Genomic DNA, 14355 nt, shown 5'->3' on the forward strand with positions numbered 1-14355 from the left:
TCATCACCATCATCACCACCACCACCATCATCATCACCATCATCACCATTATCATCATCACCACCATCACCATCATCACCACCACCATCATCACCATCATCACCATCACCACCATCATCACCACCACCACAACCAGTATGTCCTCTTCCTTCTCCTTCTCTTCTCCTACTTTACCCCCACCCCTTTTTTTCACCAGCATCCAAATAAATGTATTTGACATGACTTCTACTGGAAAGAGTGTCATCTGGTTACACACACACACGTTTTCAACCCACTACAATATTTGGTTGGCATCCAGCTAGGACGGTCACCCGCAGCCTGCAAGGGAGGCCCCACTTTGTGGGGTACAGGTTGAGGTTCATAAAGATTTACCTGAGCCGGGCAGTGGTGGCGCACGCCTGTAATCCCAGCACTCTGGGAGGCAGAGGCAGGCGAATTTCTGAGTTCGAGGCCAGCCTGGTCTACAGAGTAAGTTCCAGGACAGCCAGGGCTACACAGAGAAACCCTGTCTCGAAAAAACCAAATCCAAAAAACTAAAAAAAAAAAAAAAAAAAAAAAAAAAAAAAAAGATTTACCTGCCCTCGGGGGTCATCAGTGGATGCTGGAGGAAACACCTTCACCTATTTTGGCTTAAAACCCCTGAAGTTCATTCTCCTGCTTCAAAATTCTTGTGCCTGCTCCACCCCGCCCCAGATACCTCTTGTTCAGTTTCCCACTCAGGGGCGGGGGGGGGGGGGGTTCCTATCATTAGGGAGTCCTAAGCATTTGCTACAAACTTCTGGGTTCAAGGGCATAAACAAATAACAACGGGGCTGCCGCTGCGGCTCAGATGGAAGAGCGCTTGCGTTCAAGAAACCCTGGGTTTGATCTCCAGACGAGCACAGTGGCGCTTGCTTGTAATACTGATTCTTGAGAGATTCAGACAGGAAAATCAAGAGTTCAAGGTTAGCCTCTGCTACACAGTGAAGTCAGGGAGACAGCCTGGGCTACATTAGACCCTATCTCAAAACCAACCAACCAAACAATATAAAAAATGATCAGAGAGAATCCAGAAAGTAAACAAAATAAAATTAAAAATTAAAAAATCACTTATTAAGCCAAAACTAAAAAAATAATTAAAATTAGCATTTAGGGAGGGTAGTCTGTGCTCACGGATTTCTCTGGACTCATATCTATGTCTGCTGCAGAATTTGACATCAGAACTCAGCCTGAACTATCTTAGAATGCTAGCCGTAACAGGCTTCCTAAATTTCCCCCAGGAGCCGGGGCTACTTATGCTGTGCTCTCGGGTAACACAACTCTGGCCGAGTTCGCCACCCAGAGGGGCTCGCAGCTTTACAATCTGACCCTGGGCAGAGACATCCAGGAGCTGCTGGGTCCGGGGAGGCACAGCCTGAAGATCAAAGCCATCAGCAACAGCACTGCCCCCGCCCCCTCTGGAAAGGTCACTGTCGGCTTTGTGGAGCTGCTGTCGGGGCTGCGGGCCTCCTGGGCTTCTGACCATGTGGAGCTTGGGTGGGACTTGCTGGTCAATGTCTCAGTGGCTCGTGGGACCCTGGAGGAGGTGACCTTCGAGCTGGCGGGACTCAACGCGAACTTCTCCCAGAAGGAAGAGGGTGTTGGGCAGTCATCTGGGACCTATCGCGTGGCGGTTCCTGTTGAAGGTACTGGGACTGGCAGTTTCCCTTGGCACATACCCCCCCCCCTTTATATTTCTGATTTCGTTCCCTTGGGGCTCGGAAGGTGCCAGGAAAGAGGTGACACCAGGCGGGTGGGAGGGTCTCGGCCTTCTGTCAAAGGTCTGCTGAGAGAACGAAGGTTCCACTAGAGAGCCACTGGGGCTTTGCTAAGCGCTGCCCCGAGACCCTCAGCCTCCTCCAGCATCGTCCTGACGTTTCGTTCCCCACCCCCTTCTCCAAGAGACTTGCTTGGAACAGAAAGAAGCCAAAAGATGGGAAAATGAAAATATACGCATCACACAACTGGCAGACATATCTGTGCCCCGTGGGCCGTGTGTGTCCAGGGATAGATATGAATGTGGGCCAACGTAAACTTGTAAACTTACTAAAAACATTATGAGATTTATTTATTCATTTATTTATTTCGCTTATTTACGGTAGCTCAGTTGCTACGTTCTTGCACTGACCTCTGTGGATGACATATGTCCCTGTGCCCTAAGTTTGGACACAACTGACTTTTGACTCCCTCTGCTTGCTTTCCTGCCCTCTCTATTCCCGTCTGCCCCACCCTCCACCACAGGCTGCTCCCACAGGGCATGAGTAAAGAACCCGCCCTTGGAGTTCTCCAGCCTCAAAGAACCTTCTCGGCTTTTGAAGGACAGCCCTGTTTCACCTTTGCCTCACAAACCATGCTCCACCCTAAGCCCGCCATGTCTCCGTTTCATGTTTCTTCACCCGTGTGCTCCCAGAGTCTTGCCTCGGGTCTGGTGTATAATAAGACTCTTAAGTGCACAGAGGCTGAGAGATTCCAGGGCTGCAGACAGGGCTGTCAGACAGGCACACCCAGGGAGAGCTGTCTCCGCTGTGTACACCAGGACTCTTCCCCCTTGCATTACAGGCACCTTCCTGGTCACTGCGCATGTGCGGAACGCTTTCTCAGACCTGAGCCTGGACATCGGGAACGTCACGGTCACAGGCAAGGAGTCTAGGACACTGAACCTGCCTGGGCTCTAGCCGAGGAGCCTTTCAAACAGGGCTGTGAACACGGAGCCTGTTCCACAGTCACAGACTCTTCTGGGTGCTCTGAAGACAGAGTTGCGGAAAGTATCATTAAAGTTCCGAACTGAACTTTAAGGTTCTTCCTGATGTGACTCCACAGTGCTCAGACCATAGTTCACATTATCTTAGGCATTATAATCCAGAGGCCATCCAGAGTGTAGGAGGTGGGCTGAAATTTTCTTCATCAGTCTCCTGGGACGGCTTGAGGGTGTGGCTCAGTGGTCGAGTCCTTCCTTAGCACACAGAAACCCTAGACTCTACCCCCCACCCCCGCCCCGTGCTGCAAAAACAATAACAAAAATACAGAAGATGAGGGCTCAGGGGATGACTCTGCCGGGCAAGAGCTTGCTGGGTGGGTGTGAGCACTTGAGGTCAGATCTCTGCTAGCACTCAGGCAAGAGTCGGGCGAGGCACCCACAGAACCCTGTCATCTGTGTCTCTATCGCCTGAATGGTAGACATCTTGGGGCATCTTCAACAAGATCGCTCTGCTTTTTCATATTTGTTTATGTGTTTGAGAAGGGTCTTATTGTGTTGTCTAACCTTGGCGCTAACTTTAGACCCACATGCTCCTCCTGCTGCCCCAGCCACTCCCCCTCCATAGCTGGGACCTTGAGTACAGTACCATGATATTTGCCTGACTCTGCCTCTATATCTTATAATGTTTTCCACCGAAGCTTAATTCTTGTTCTGATTATGTTCACAGCTCCTTCTTCCAGCCTCCAGGAACCATCTGGAATGAACGCCAGAGCAAGAACCGTGAGTGTGTTTAAAGCATTTAACTTCACGAGGAAACAATATCCAAGCATTCGCCTTAAAGTTTTGAGTTAAGGAAACTGACATGGCCACCAAGCTTTGTTCCATTTGGAAAGAGTCCCAAAAACATGCTCTCTAATCATCACAGGGTTAGATTGTAAAGCAACAAGACCCTGGGTCGTGTAGGTAGGCCTTAGGAAGTAAATAGCACACTTCTGTAAAAATAATAATAGGCAAAACAAGAAACCATAGGAGAAATTAGAAGATATTTCTAACTAACACGATAATAGCAATACAATTGCTCCACATCCGTGGGCTGCAGCTAAAGCAGTTCTCAGAGGGCAATTCATAGCCGTTAGCGCTAATTTGGGGAAACAAGCTCCGGTTCTTTAGTGTCTACGCCGAGGTCTTCAGTTCCCTTTCCTCACCATTGCACAGGTGCTTGCTGATAACAAAGACCTACTGTGCACCTGCCGTGTTCGAGAATTGATATTTAGGGGCTGAGGTGTTGATGTCAAAAAGGCAGGTGTGCTCTCTGCCTTCACGAAGCTTGGAGATAGACGAAAGGAAAGAATTGAAGAGCTGTGTGTCTGGTAGGACCCAGGTGGACCGGTAGCAAGTATCAGAGTGTGCACTCACAGGTGTGCTCGGAGGTGTCGCGAAGCCGGAGAAGGTGGCTCAGTGGGTAAAGCTCGTGTTATGTAAGTAGTGTAAGCTGAGCATGATGGGAAGGATCAATCACGATGTAATCAATCACGATGTAATCAATCACGATGTAATCAATCACGATGCCCAGACAAGATAGGAAGTGGAGACCTGAGAATGCCCAGGAGCACAAAGGCCAGTTAGCCAGGCATATACAGTGGAGAGGAAGAGTCTGTGTGGTTTAAGAGCCATGGATGGCAAAGGCTGGTGTGTGGGGTGTCCCCTGATCTTCACAGGCTCATGGCACACACAGGACATCAGAGGTTGAGCACTGTAGCCTTGAGTGATTCTGGGTCAAGGCTTGAGCAGGAGGACCCATAGCTCAGTTGTTTAACTGGTCCCATCAGCAATTTCTTCCAGGATTCACCTCGGGCCTGCTGATTTCCCCTTCTAGATCTGACATGCTCTCCATGTTTGCTCAGTCAGCACTGTCTCCTCTTCCTTCTGATGCTTCTGGGAGCCGGTCCCCCAGGGAAACTTTCCTGTCTCTGTGGCAACCTTGGGTGTTACCAGGGAGCTCAGAGATCTATTCATCTCATCTTTCTAAGACCGGGATTACAGCACATGTCACTGCCCTTGGTGGGTTTGGGGGTGAGGTGGGGGACTGAGCCACCTCTCCCTGAATCCCTCAAAGCCTATATCCTTCCTTCCCCCCTCAAGGCCTATATCCTTCCTCCCCCCCTCAAGGCCTATATCCTTCCTCCCCCCCTCAAGGCCTATATCCTTCCTCCCCCCTCTCTCTCAAGGCCTATATCCTTCCTTCCCCCCTCAAGGCCTATATCCTTCCTCCCCCCCTCAAGGCCTATATCCTTCCTCCCCCCCTCAAGGCCTATATCCTTCCTCCCCCCTCTCTCTCAAGGCCTATATCCTTCCTCCCCCCCTCAAGGCCTATATCCTTCCTCCCCCCTCTCTCTCAAGGCCTATATCCTTCCTTCCCCTCTCAAGGCCTATATCCTTCCTCCCCCCTCTCAAGGCCTATATCCTTCCTTTCTCTCTCTCTCTCTCTCTCTCTCTCTCTCTCTCTCTCTCTCTCTCTCTCTCTCTTGGTTTTGTTGCTGTTGTTGTTGTTTTTGGTACAGAGTTTCTCTGTGTAGCCCTGGCTGTCCTGGAACTTACCCTGTAGACCAGGCTGGCCTCGAACTCAGAAATCCACCTGCCTTCCACGTTCTCCTGCTGCCTCTAATTGGATCCCCTCCAGGGAAGCACTGGTGGCACTCTGAGTGTTACAGGTCCATTAATGTCCCTTAAGGGTAGCATTTGGGTCTCTGTTACCATGTCCCCGATCATCAGCACAGGACCTGGTCCAGAACGGCCTCTATCCATGCAGGCAAAGGCACAAGGAGTCTTAAGCCTACACTGGCGGTAACACTATATGCCCAGTGAGACTTAGGAAGGGACACCATGCTTCCTGAGGGAAACCTGGGAGCACATGACCATCCAGAACCTTCTCTGCTCCTAGCTTCACCCCGTGGCCGCTGTCAGCATGCACTTCTCTGGGGTGGTGGGTAGGTTGGTGCCGGCACTCCACAGTGAAGCTGACTTGTGGAGTGTACTCTACAGTAAAGCTGTTCTGTCACTGGGGGGGGGGGGGGGCTCCCTTCCCTTCCTCCACAGGGACACAAACGGGACATGAAGGTATTCACTGAGCCCGAACTGTACGTGGACCCTTTCACAGAAGTCACACTGGGCTGGCCAGATGATGACCCGGGCTTGGACTTCCACTGGTCCTGTGGTAGGTGGTATGGGAGAGCATCGTCGGGCGTGCTTGTCTGTTCTCTCTTTGTGGGACACTCCAGCCTGACACCGTCTGCCCGTATGTGCCAGAGTGTAAACCTCAGAGATGGGTATAGAGGCGACAGCAAACCAAGGAGAGATGGTGTCACAAACGCATGTGACAGGGGCGTGGGGAGATGTAGCAAGCAGTAACAAAACCTAAGACATCCAGGTTGCTTTGTTCACTGACACCATCCACTGGCAAATCCAGGGAAGATCCCTGACCAGATAGTCCTCCTTTGAGAGGGTCATTCCCTCCTAATGTACAACACCACACACACACACACACACACACACACACCAAAATAAAATGGGACAACTGGAAGTTGTCAGTCAGAAGGCAGAAGCAGGAAGACCATGAGTTTGAGGCTAGCCTGGGCTGGGCAGCCAGACCCTGTCTCACCAAAACAAAACCATTAACAGAAGGTTTGCTAAACCAGAAAATCCACAGGGTGTCAGGCTCAGGGATGCTGTGCACAGGTGTCTTCCTGTCTCTCTCAGGACGTTGCTGGGCCCAGTGGAATGCCTGTGTGGAGAGGCAGCTGCTCCACACAGACCAGAGGTTGCTGGTACTCCATCCCTTCTGCCTGCCACCTCTCCACTCTGCTGTCACTCTGCATTTGGCTATCCTGAGGGACCAAGAGCTGGAGAAGGAGACAGAGCAGTGCCTCTACGTGTCTGCGCCCCTGGGCCTTGAGCCTCAAATCAGGTAAGGCACGTGGTTGTCACGCCATCAGCTGGTACCACAGGGAGGTGGGACTGGAAGGGCGGGTCAACCCGTCTCACCTGTGCTCCCATAGGGGGGCAACCTGGGGATCTGCAACAAATGGCATGAAGGGACAGCAGAAGTCTATGACAAATTCTTCATCCAGAGAACAGGACAGGCTCTGCCCATAGGATGTGGAGCTCAATAGAGACTTGGAGAGGAGGAAGAGAAAGGGAGAGGAGGAGAAAGGGAGAGGCCGGGCCTTGAACCCAGGAGCTACCCAAGGTCCCCGAGTAGCAGGGGACATGCTCACAGCTTACTCAAAGCATTGTGCTCTCTGTGAGTCGGCTTAGCATCTTATAGGAGTCAAGGTAGAAGCTTGAGGTAGCTGCGCCTGTCATCCAGGTCTCTGCTGGAAGAGATGGCTCACTGTAGTCGGAAACTTGTTACAGGTGGGTAAGCATCCTCTTTCAGGTGTGAGTGAAGAGGACGAACCCAGGCGACAGTGTGGGGCTGCTATAGGGCGGGGCAAGCCATCGCTGCTAGGACTGTAGCGGTAAGCCAGGGGCTGACTAGAATTCCCTCTGTGGGGAGAGACGGAAGCCATGGCCTTGACCAGAGGGGCACTGATTCTGCCACATTAGCCCTTTGGTAGGAAATGAATAACCTTGTGCTCTCCTCAGCCCTCAAGCCTCCTGGGCCCCTGCTAATGCGTTCCACTGGCTGGACCTAAGCAGAAGCCCCGAGGGAGGGTGGGAGCTGAGACATTGTCTCGGCAGTGAGAGCTGGAGAGTGGCCTGGAAGGTCATAGAAACCCACCAGCATGCTCGCACCAGGGAAGACACTAGTAAGAGAATTAGAAAGTATGACAGACTCATGAAGTTAAGGCTGAGAGGACTCGGGAGGCATTCGACAATGCAGAAGATGGCAGAGGGAGGGGGTGGGATATCACATAGAAGCTTTAGGGGGCTGTAGCTGAACAAGTCATCTTCAGATTCAGTGAGAGACCTTGTCTCAAACAATAACATGAAGAGTGAGAGAAGACACCCCAAATCAACCTCTGGCCTCCATACGTGAGTGCACGCTCTCTCTCTCTCTCTCTCTCTCTCTCTCACACACACACACACACACACACACACACACACGCACACACACACACATGCATGCCTGCACATACCTGAACACACACACAGACACACACACACATGCATGCACATACCTGTACACACACACATGCATGCACATACCTGTACACACACACACACACACACACCCCAAAACAAAAACACAAGAGAAGGCCCAGGGTTTGGACCCTGACTCATGGTTCATGTTCTACCCACTGAAGAATGGTGTCACCTGGAACCAATCATACAAGTCCTCTGAGCCTGCTGTGCTCCCAGACATCTTGGGACTCTGACATGTTGCTCTCAGAGCTACTCTGATCCTGCATCATATATATGCTGTGAAGTCATGGCACTGTTACTTTTATCAACACTAAAGAGGATCTCAGAGGTGCTGGAGAGATGACTCAGCAGTTAAGAGCACTGACTGCTCTTGCAGAGGTCCTGAGTTCAATTCCCAGCAACCACATGGTGGCTCACAACCATCTGTAATGGAGTCTGATGCCTTTTTTCTGGTGTGTCTGAAGAGAGCAACAGTGTACTCACAAAATAAATACATCTTTTTGTTTTTAAAGAGGATGTCAGAAGTTATCTAGCTTTGTCCACTTCCTTTGCAGCTAAAGAAACCAATTCTTAAGAATTTAAGCAGCTCATACAAGGCAAGTCTTCCTAAGTGACAGGCTCAGGATTAGAAGCCAGGGTCCGATCCTGCACCCCCACACTCCACCCCAACATCATTGCAAGGGGAGTAACATGGAAATCCAGTCATGTCCTGACTCTTCTGCTTGCAGATCTCTGTCCTGCTTTAGGTTGGAGCATTGCTGGGTTCACTCCATCTCTCATTCTGACAAAGGCAATGTCCCACCTTCACCACAAACTTGAGAAAGTCCAGGAAGTGGTCACGATGCCTGAGGGAGCTTTCTCTCTTTATCCTCCATACCTTCCAGCTGTCAGAAGAACTGCCGGCCAGTGAAAGGTGACCAAGATGTTCTGCTCACCGTCACCGTGGGAGATGAAACCCCGGCGGCCATGTTCAGCTGGTACTTAGATGACACCTCACCAGAGAAGGTGAGATGGCACAGCCACTCAGAAGAAACTGAGCCACCTGAGAGGACCAGCCTTGGGTCTAGTGCCGGGTCCTGAGCCAGGGTAGGCCAACCCCATTTGGAGGCAGTGCAGGGGCAGTCGGGAAGATTAGGGACCTGAGGGAATTTCTAACTAGTGAGTGGATACACAGGATCAAAACCTACGGGGAGAGAGGCACTGATGCCCTCAGCCCAAGCCCCCTTCCAGGATGCATCCATTCCCAGCTGCTAGACAGGGGGATGGCTGTCTATGAAAGTCTGATAACCCGGCACCCTTGCCCAAAGGAAGGACATTTCTGCAGCATGCCTCACACAGTGAGGTCCCACGAGGCCATGCTAAGAAGGATGCTTCTTTTTTTTAATTCATTTAAAAAATTTATGTATTTTTTATTTATGTGAGTACACCATCTTCAGACACCCCAGAAGAGGGCATGGGATCCCATTACAGATAGGTATGAGCCACCATGTACTTGCTGGGATTTGAACTCAGGACCTCTGGAAGAGCAGTCAGTGCTCTCAACCGCTGAGCCTTCTCTCCGTCCCAGAGAAGGATGCTTCCTAAAAGCCCTTGTTCTCACCCCCTTCTCTGCCCTGTTTACTTGCCTGACTGATTCTGCAGGGAGTTCGCCATGCATGAGTGATGTGCACATGTTTCTCTTCAGGCTCGTCCCTCAGCAAGTGGTCTACACACATCCCTCCTCAGGCTCCTTTTCTGGGAGCCTGAGCTCAGGCAAGAGGCAAGGCTGTTTCCTGACCTCCTGGATGGCAGCAGTGCCGCCATTAGCTTATCAGAGAGAAATGTGACGGGCCCAGGGGGTTGGAAGCCACAGGACCGAGGTTGTTCAGGGACCTACCTAATAGACTCTAGGCGACTGTGTGTTCTTCCCTTGCAGGCTGAGCCCCTCCCAGCTGTTTGCAGACTCAGGGGATTTTGGTCAAGGTCACTGACCCTCCTTCACAGCAACTCCTCCGTACTGCTGCTGAACAGCAGCTTCCTGCACACCTGGGGACCTGTTATTCACATCCGGGTCACAGGTGAGAAGCTGTCACCCCGTCTCTTGTTACAGGATCAGGACAAACTTGGAAACACTAAAATAAGGGACTTTGGTCTGGCAAGGCATGGAGCAAAGTATGGAGTTTTCTGCCTGGAGGACTTTGAGCAAAGGGTTTGACTTCATGTTGCCTCAGTTTCCCCACCATGTGGCTCTGGGGTGAGGTAAATGCCTGTCCTGTCATCATGCAAAAAGATTGGCAGGATTCTGGTGGTACCAACTGGTCACTCTAAGTCAACCTGTGTGCGCCACCAGAAATCATGGTGACTCAGTACTCAGAGAGAGTCACGGAACAAACGCTAGGCTTTCTAAGAACGCCTTCTTCCACTCTACGTTACCTTAGCGCCAGAACTGCAGGCAAGTACCACCTGTGTGCCTGTTGGTTCTACATTTCCTAACGCAGCCCACAGAGCGCCCACAGTCAGACAAACTGAGGTGGGCACCTGTGCAGCGGACGCACCTGCTCTACCTCAGACCTTCTCAACTGAGCTAGGCCAAGACTTTAGTTGTAACCAATCAAGATTCTCCTTTGTGAGGGCCGGCGGGATGACTGATTGGTTAAGAGTGCAGGCTGCTCTTCCTGAGGACCTGGGTTCAATTCGCAGCTCCCACATGGCTGCTCACAACTGTTCATTACTCCAGCTCCAGAGGACCTGGTGCTCTCTCACAGACAGACAGACAGACAGACAGACAGGCAGGCAGGCAGACCGGCAGGCAAAGCACCAATGCACATAAAAAAAAATTAAAAAGGAAAAAGATTCTCCTTTTCCCAGTTCTTGTAGCCAGTGCTCTTTTGAATTCCTGACTGTGGCAGATGCAGTGGTACACAGGGTGGACAGGGGCTCACAGTGCTGAGGGCGTGAGGCTGGAGACAGATGGCTTCTGGGTAGCGTCCACCGGCTTCCGGCTCCAGTCTCGGGTCCTCCCCGGCTTGGCGATTTGACTTTTGTGTAATCTGCTATGTAGTCCTATGAGGAAGTTATTACTGGTTCCCCTTTACAGATGACAGAGGTCAAGCCAAGGCCACTTAGGAAATAGCAGAACTCCAGTCCCACATCTGCCCACTTTCTCAGTGAGCCCGGGGCCCTGCACTGGGGATAATTGTTTGATAGGAGTATTTGGGGCCTACTCCAGAATCTCCAGAGATGTCAGAGGCTGCCGGTCTGTACAGCACCAGAAATCTTTGTTTAGCATGTTCCCAGGTCATTCTGAAGAGGAGCTAAAGTTTTGGCCACACAAGCCCCTAAGCACATGACTCTTCACTTCCCAGCACTGGCCAGCCATGCCTACGGGGAGGATACCTACGTGATCAGCATGCTGCCCCCACCTGAGGTGCCTGCCTGCGCGATTGACCCGGAGGAAGGTTCTGTACTGACGAGCTTCGCTCTCTTCTGCAGCACCTCCACAGCCCCAAGCCCCGTGGAATACTGCTTCTGCCTGCAGTCAGGTACCAGTCAGAGGCCCTGCTCTTCCCTCAGCTCCCAGACTCATCTTCTCTAAGAAAGGGGATTCCATGTCAGCGAGCAGCAGCAGAGGATGTTCTATAAAGAGAGAGGTTGACAGGATGGGGGACTCCTAAAAATTAGTCACCCTCAAAACACTGGCCCAGTCATCATACCAGAAGGGCAGCATGCAATAGCAGCATCCGCCCAAAACCGGGGACACAATGACTTTGGACCAGTGAAGGATATATAAAAAAGGTTAAATGGATGAACAGACACGACAGGTAGAGGCATACCAGGTCATAGTCCTCAACTTAGACATGCATAGACACATAACACACACACACACACACACACACACACACGGGGTGGGGGGAGACAGAGACAGCGAGGGACAGTTAAGAAAGAGGGAGAAGAAAGAGGAGAGGAAAGGGAGAGATAGGTAAATAGAGAGGGGAGAGAGAGTTGGGGAAGAGAAAGAGAGAGGAAAGGAAAGGGAGAGAGAAGAAAAATGAGAGAGAGAGACACAGAGAGAGAGACACAGAGAGAGAGAGAGAGACACAGAGAGAGACAGAGAGAGAGAGAGAGGACAGAGAGGAAGGCACTGTGACTCTTTGAAAGTCTGAAGTTGTAGCTCCCTCAACGGCAGAGCCAGCTCTGGCTCATAGAACCTTCCACACTTCCACTGACCCTGGCTTGTAAGAGGCAGCAGAGAAAGGCAGTGTCACAGCACAGGCAAATCTCAAAGAACATTTATTTTTTGTGAAGGGTCACAGAGGGTGAACCATCAAAGACCCTACCTACACTGTATGCCAACCATCCGGGCAACCGTGTCAGCCATGACAACCACGCCCAGACCGGCAGTGGATAGGAAGAGGTGGGTGGCGTGGGGAAGCTCACTCTGTTTACCATTGTATTTTGGTTGCCATAGATTCCCCCCTGGCCTTGGGCATTTGGGGACTGTCACACAAGCTCTGTGTAGAACTTTCTTCTCGTGAGTGGTGCAGGCATACTCTGCAATATCCTGCCCAGACAGCATATGGCATAAACAGTGTGCCCTGGCCAGGGCGAGGCAGGTACAAGCCCTTCTGAAGGAGTATGGTCTTTGTGGGGTGCCCTCTCAAAGAATGTACAGTTTGGCTGGGCAGTGGTGGCACACGCCTTTAGTCCCAGTACTTGGGAGGCAGAGGCAGGCAGATTTCTGAGTTCGAGGCCAGCCTGGTCTACAGAGTGAGGTCCAGGACAGCCAGGACTACACAGAGAAATTCTCTCTCGAACAAAACAAAACAAAACAAAAAGAAGAAGAAAGAAAAAAAAAGAATGTGCAGTTTGCTGACAATAACTTTGTCTGAGTGTGGACAGAGAAAGAAAATGCAAGGCATGCAGGCTTCATTTCCAAACGCCTCCCCTCTGCACCCAAAGAGAGAGGCCAGTCCCTCGTCCCCAAGACCCATCCCCCATGGCTCTGCAACAGGCAGGAGGTGTGGCCACACAACACTGACTGTTCACTTGCAAAACAACAGCTTCACGGTCGTCTGAGCACTGCACAATGACTGGAGACTCCCATGATGTGTGGGGCTCCTTCAATGAAAAAGGATATTCATCTGTTTGTTCCTGTTTATAACAGACAGGTGTCCAGTGTCAGGCTGTGTTCTGGGTGTTAGGTAAGCTGCAGTGAGCACGACAGAAGAAATCACTACCTTCAGTCTTTAACAGCAGAGACAACTGGTAGACCAAGACATGTCCCACAGCAAGCGTAGCAACAGGGAGCTTCTCTAGATGTACTAGAGTGAAGGGCAGGAGAAGAGTGTCTGTTTAGACTCTTACCTGTGTGAGGCCCTGGATTCCATTTCCATCACTGTTAAATCCCCAAACTAATGTGAACACCAGGGGTGCTGGCTCATGTCTATAGTCCCAACACTTGAGAGGCTGGGGCAGGAGGATTACCTTGAGTTCAAGATCATCCTGAGCTCCATGGTGAGTTCTAGGCCAGCCTGGACTACAGAGTGAGACGTTGTCTCATAAAAACAAACAAACAAACAAACAAACAAACAACAACAAAACAAAACAAGAAAACCCCAAGTGAATGCCAACCAACAGACAAACAAAAATCAATGGGCTGACTAGCTAGCTCAGTGGGTACAGGTGCTTGCTGGGACTTGAGTTTCATCCTCAGACCTACATAAAGGTGTTAAGAGAAAACCAGCACCATGAAGAAGCTATCTTCTGCACTCTATACCTGTAGGTATAAAGTATATCCACTCTACATGAGTGGGTATACATGTGGGTATTCTCTGTCTCTCTGTTTCTGTCTCTGTCTCTCTCTGTCTCTGTCTCTCTCTCTCTCTCTCTCTGTCTCTCTCTCTCTCACACACACACACACACAGAGGAGGCGGGGAGAGGAGGTGTGGATCTGGTCTGAGTGGAGTTTAGGAGGTCAATTCTCTTCCATTCTCTCCATCCACTCCCTAACTTGTTTTTGTTCGTGTCATAATTTGTTTCACCAAATTAAAAAAACAAAAAACAAAAACCCACTAATGAACTAAGTAAGTAAGTAAGTAAGTAAATGCCAAGGCAAACCACCTCCAGGCTGGAGAGCTGGCTCGGCAGCTACGGGCACTTTCTGCTCTTCGGGTGGATCCAGGTTCCGTTCCCAGCACCTACACGGTGGCTCACAAGGTCTGTAGCTCCTGTCCCAGGGGATCCGATGCCCTCTTCTGGCCCCTTAGGTCATGCACGTGGTGCACAAATACACACATGGGCAAAACACCTATACACATAAAATAAGAACAAATCTAATTATTTTTTTAATTTAAAAACCAAATCAAGGCAACAAAAAATAAACACAAAACAAAAACCCAAAATCTGAAACCCACTTATAAATGGGGAAAAGGTTCCTCGATTTTTCATACACTCTAGGGAAACGGTTCTAAAGGTGTAGCGACCTATGTGGTTGCCTTCTTTCCAACCCTGAGGAT

At 50.7% G+C, this 14355-nt stretch overlaps 1 protein-coding gene across 1 annotated transcript in view; it reads left to right on the forward strand.

Moving 5' to 3' along the window:
- The window catches only part of Pkd1l2 (polycystin 1 like 2), an 81771-nt gene that overhangs the window by 17534 nt on the left and 49882 nt on the right, over nucleotides 1-14355 (forward strand). Inside the window, exons 7-14 of the mRNA XM_052167299.1 lie at nucleotides 1260-1664; nucleotides 2578-2655; nucleotides 3444-3496; nucleotides 5813-5930; nucleotides 6473-6680; nucleotides 8746-8866; nucleotides 9777-9918; nucleotides 11206-11382. Coding sequence (XP_052023259.1) covers nucleotides 1260-1664; nucleotides 2578-2655; nucleotides 3444-3496; nucleotides 5813-5930; nucleotides 6473-6680; nucleotides 8746-8866; nucleotides 9777-9918; nucleotides 11206-11382 — 1302 coding nt within the window. The remainder of the gene's footprint in view (nucleotides 1-1259; nucleotides 1665-2577; nucleotides 2656-3443; nucleotides 3497-5812; nucleotides 5931-6472; nucleotides 6681-8745; nucleotides 8867-9776; nucleotides 9919-11205; nucleotides 11383-14355) is intronic.

This window comes from Apodemus sylvaticus, chromosome 21 (assembly GCF_947179515.1).
Source record: "Apodemus sylvaticus chromosome 21, mApoSyl1.1, whole genome shotgun sequence".
Lineage (NCBI taxonomy): Eukaryota > Metazoa > Chordata > Mammalia > Rodentia > Muridae > Apodemus > Apodemus sylvaticus.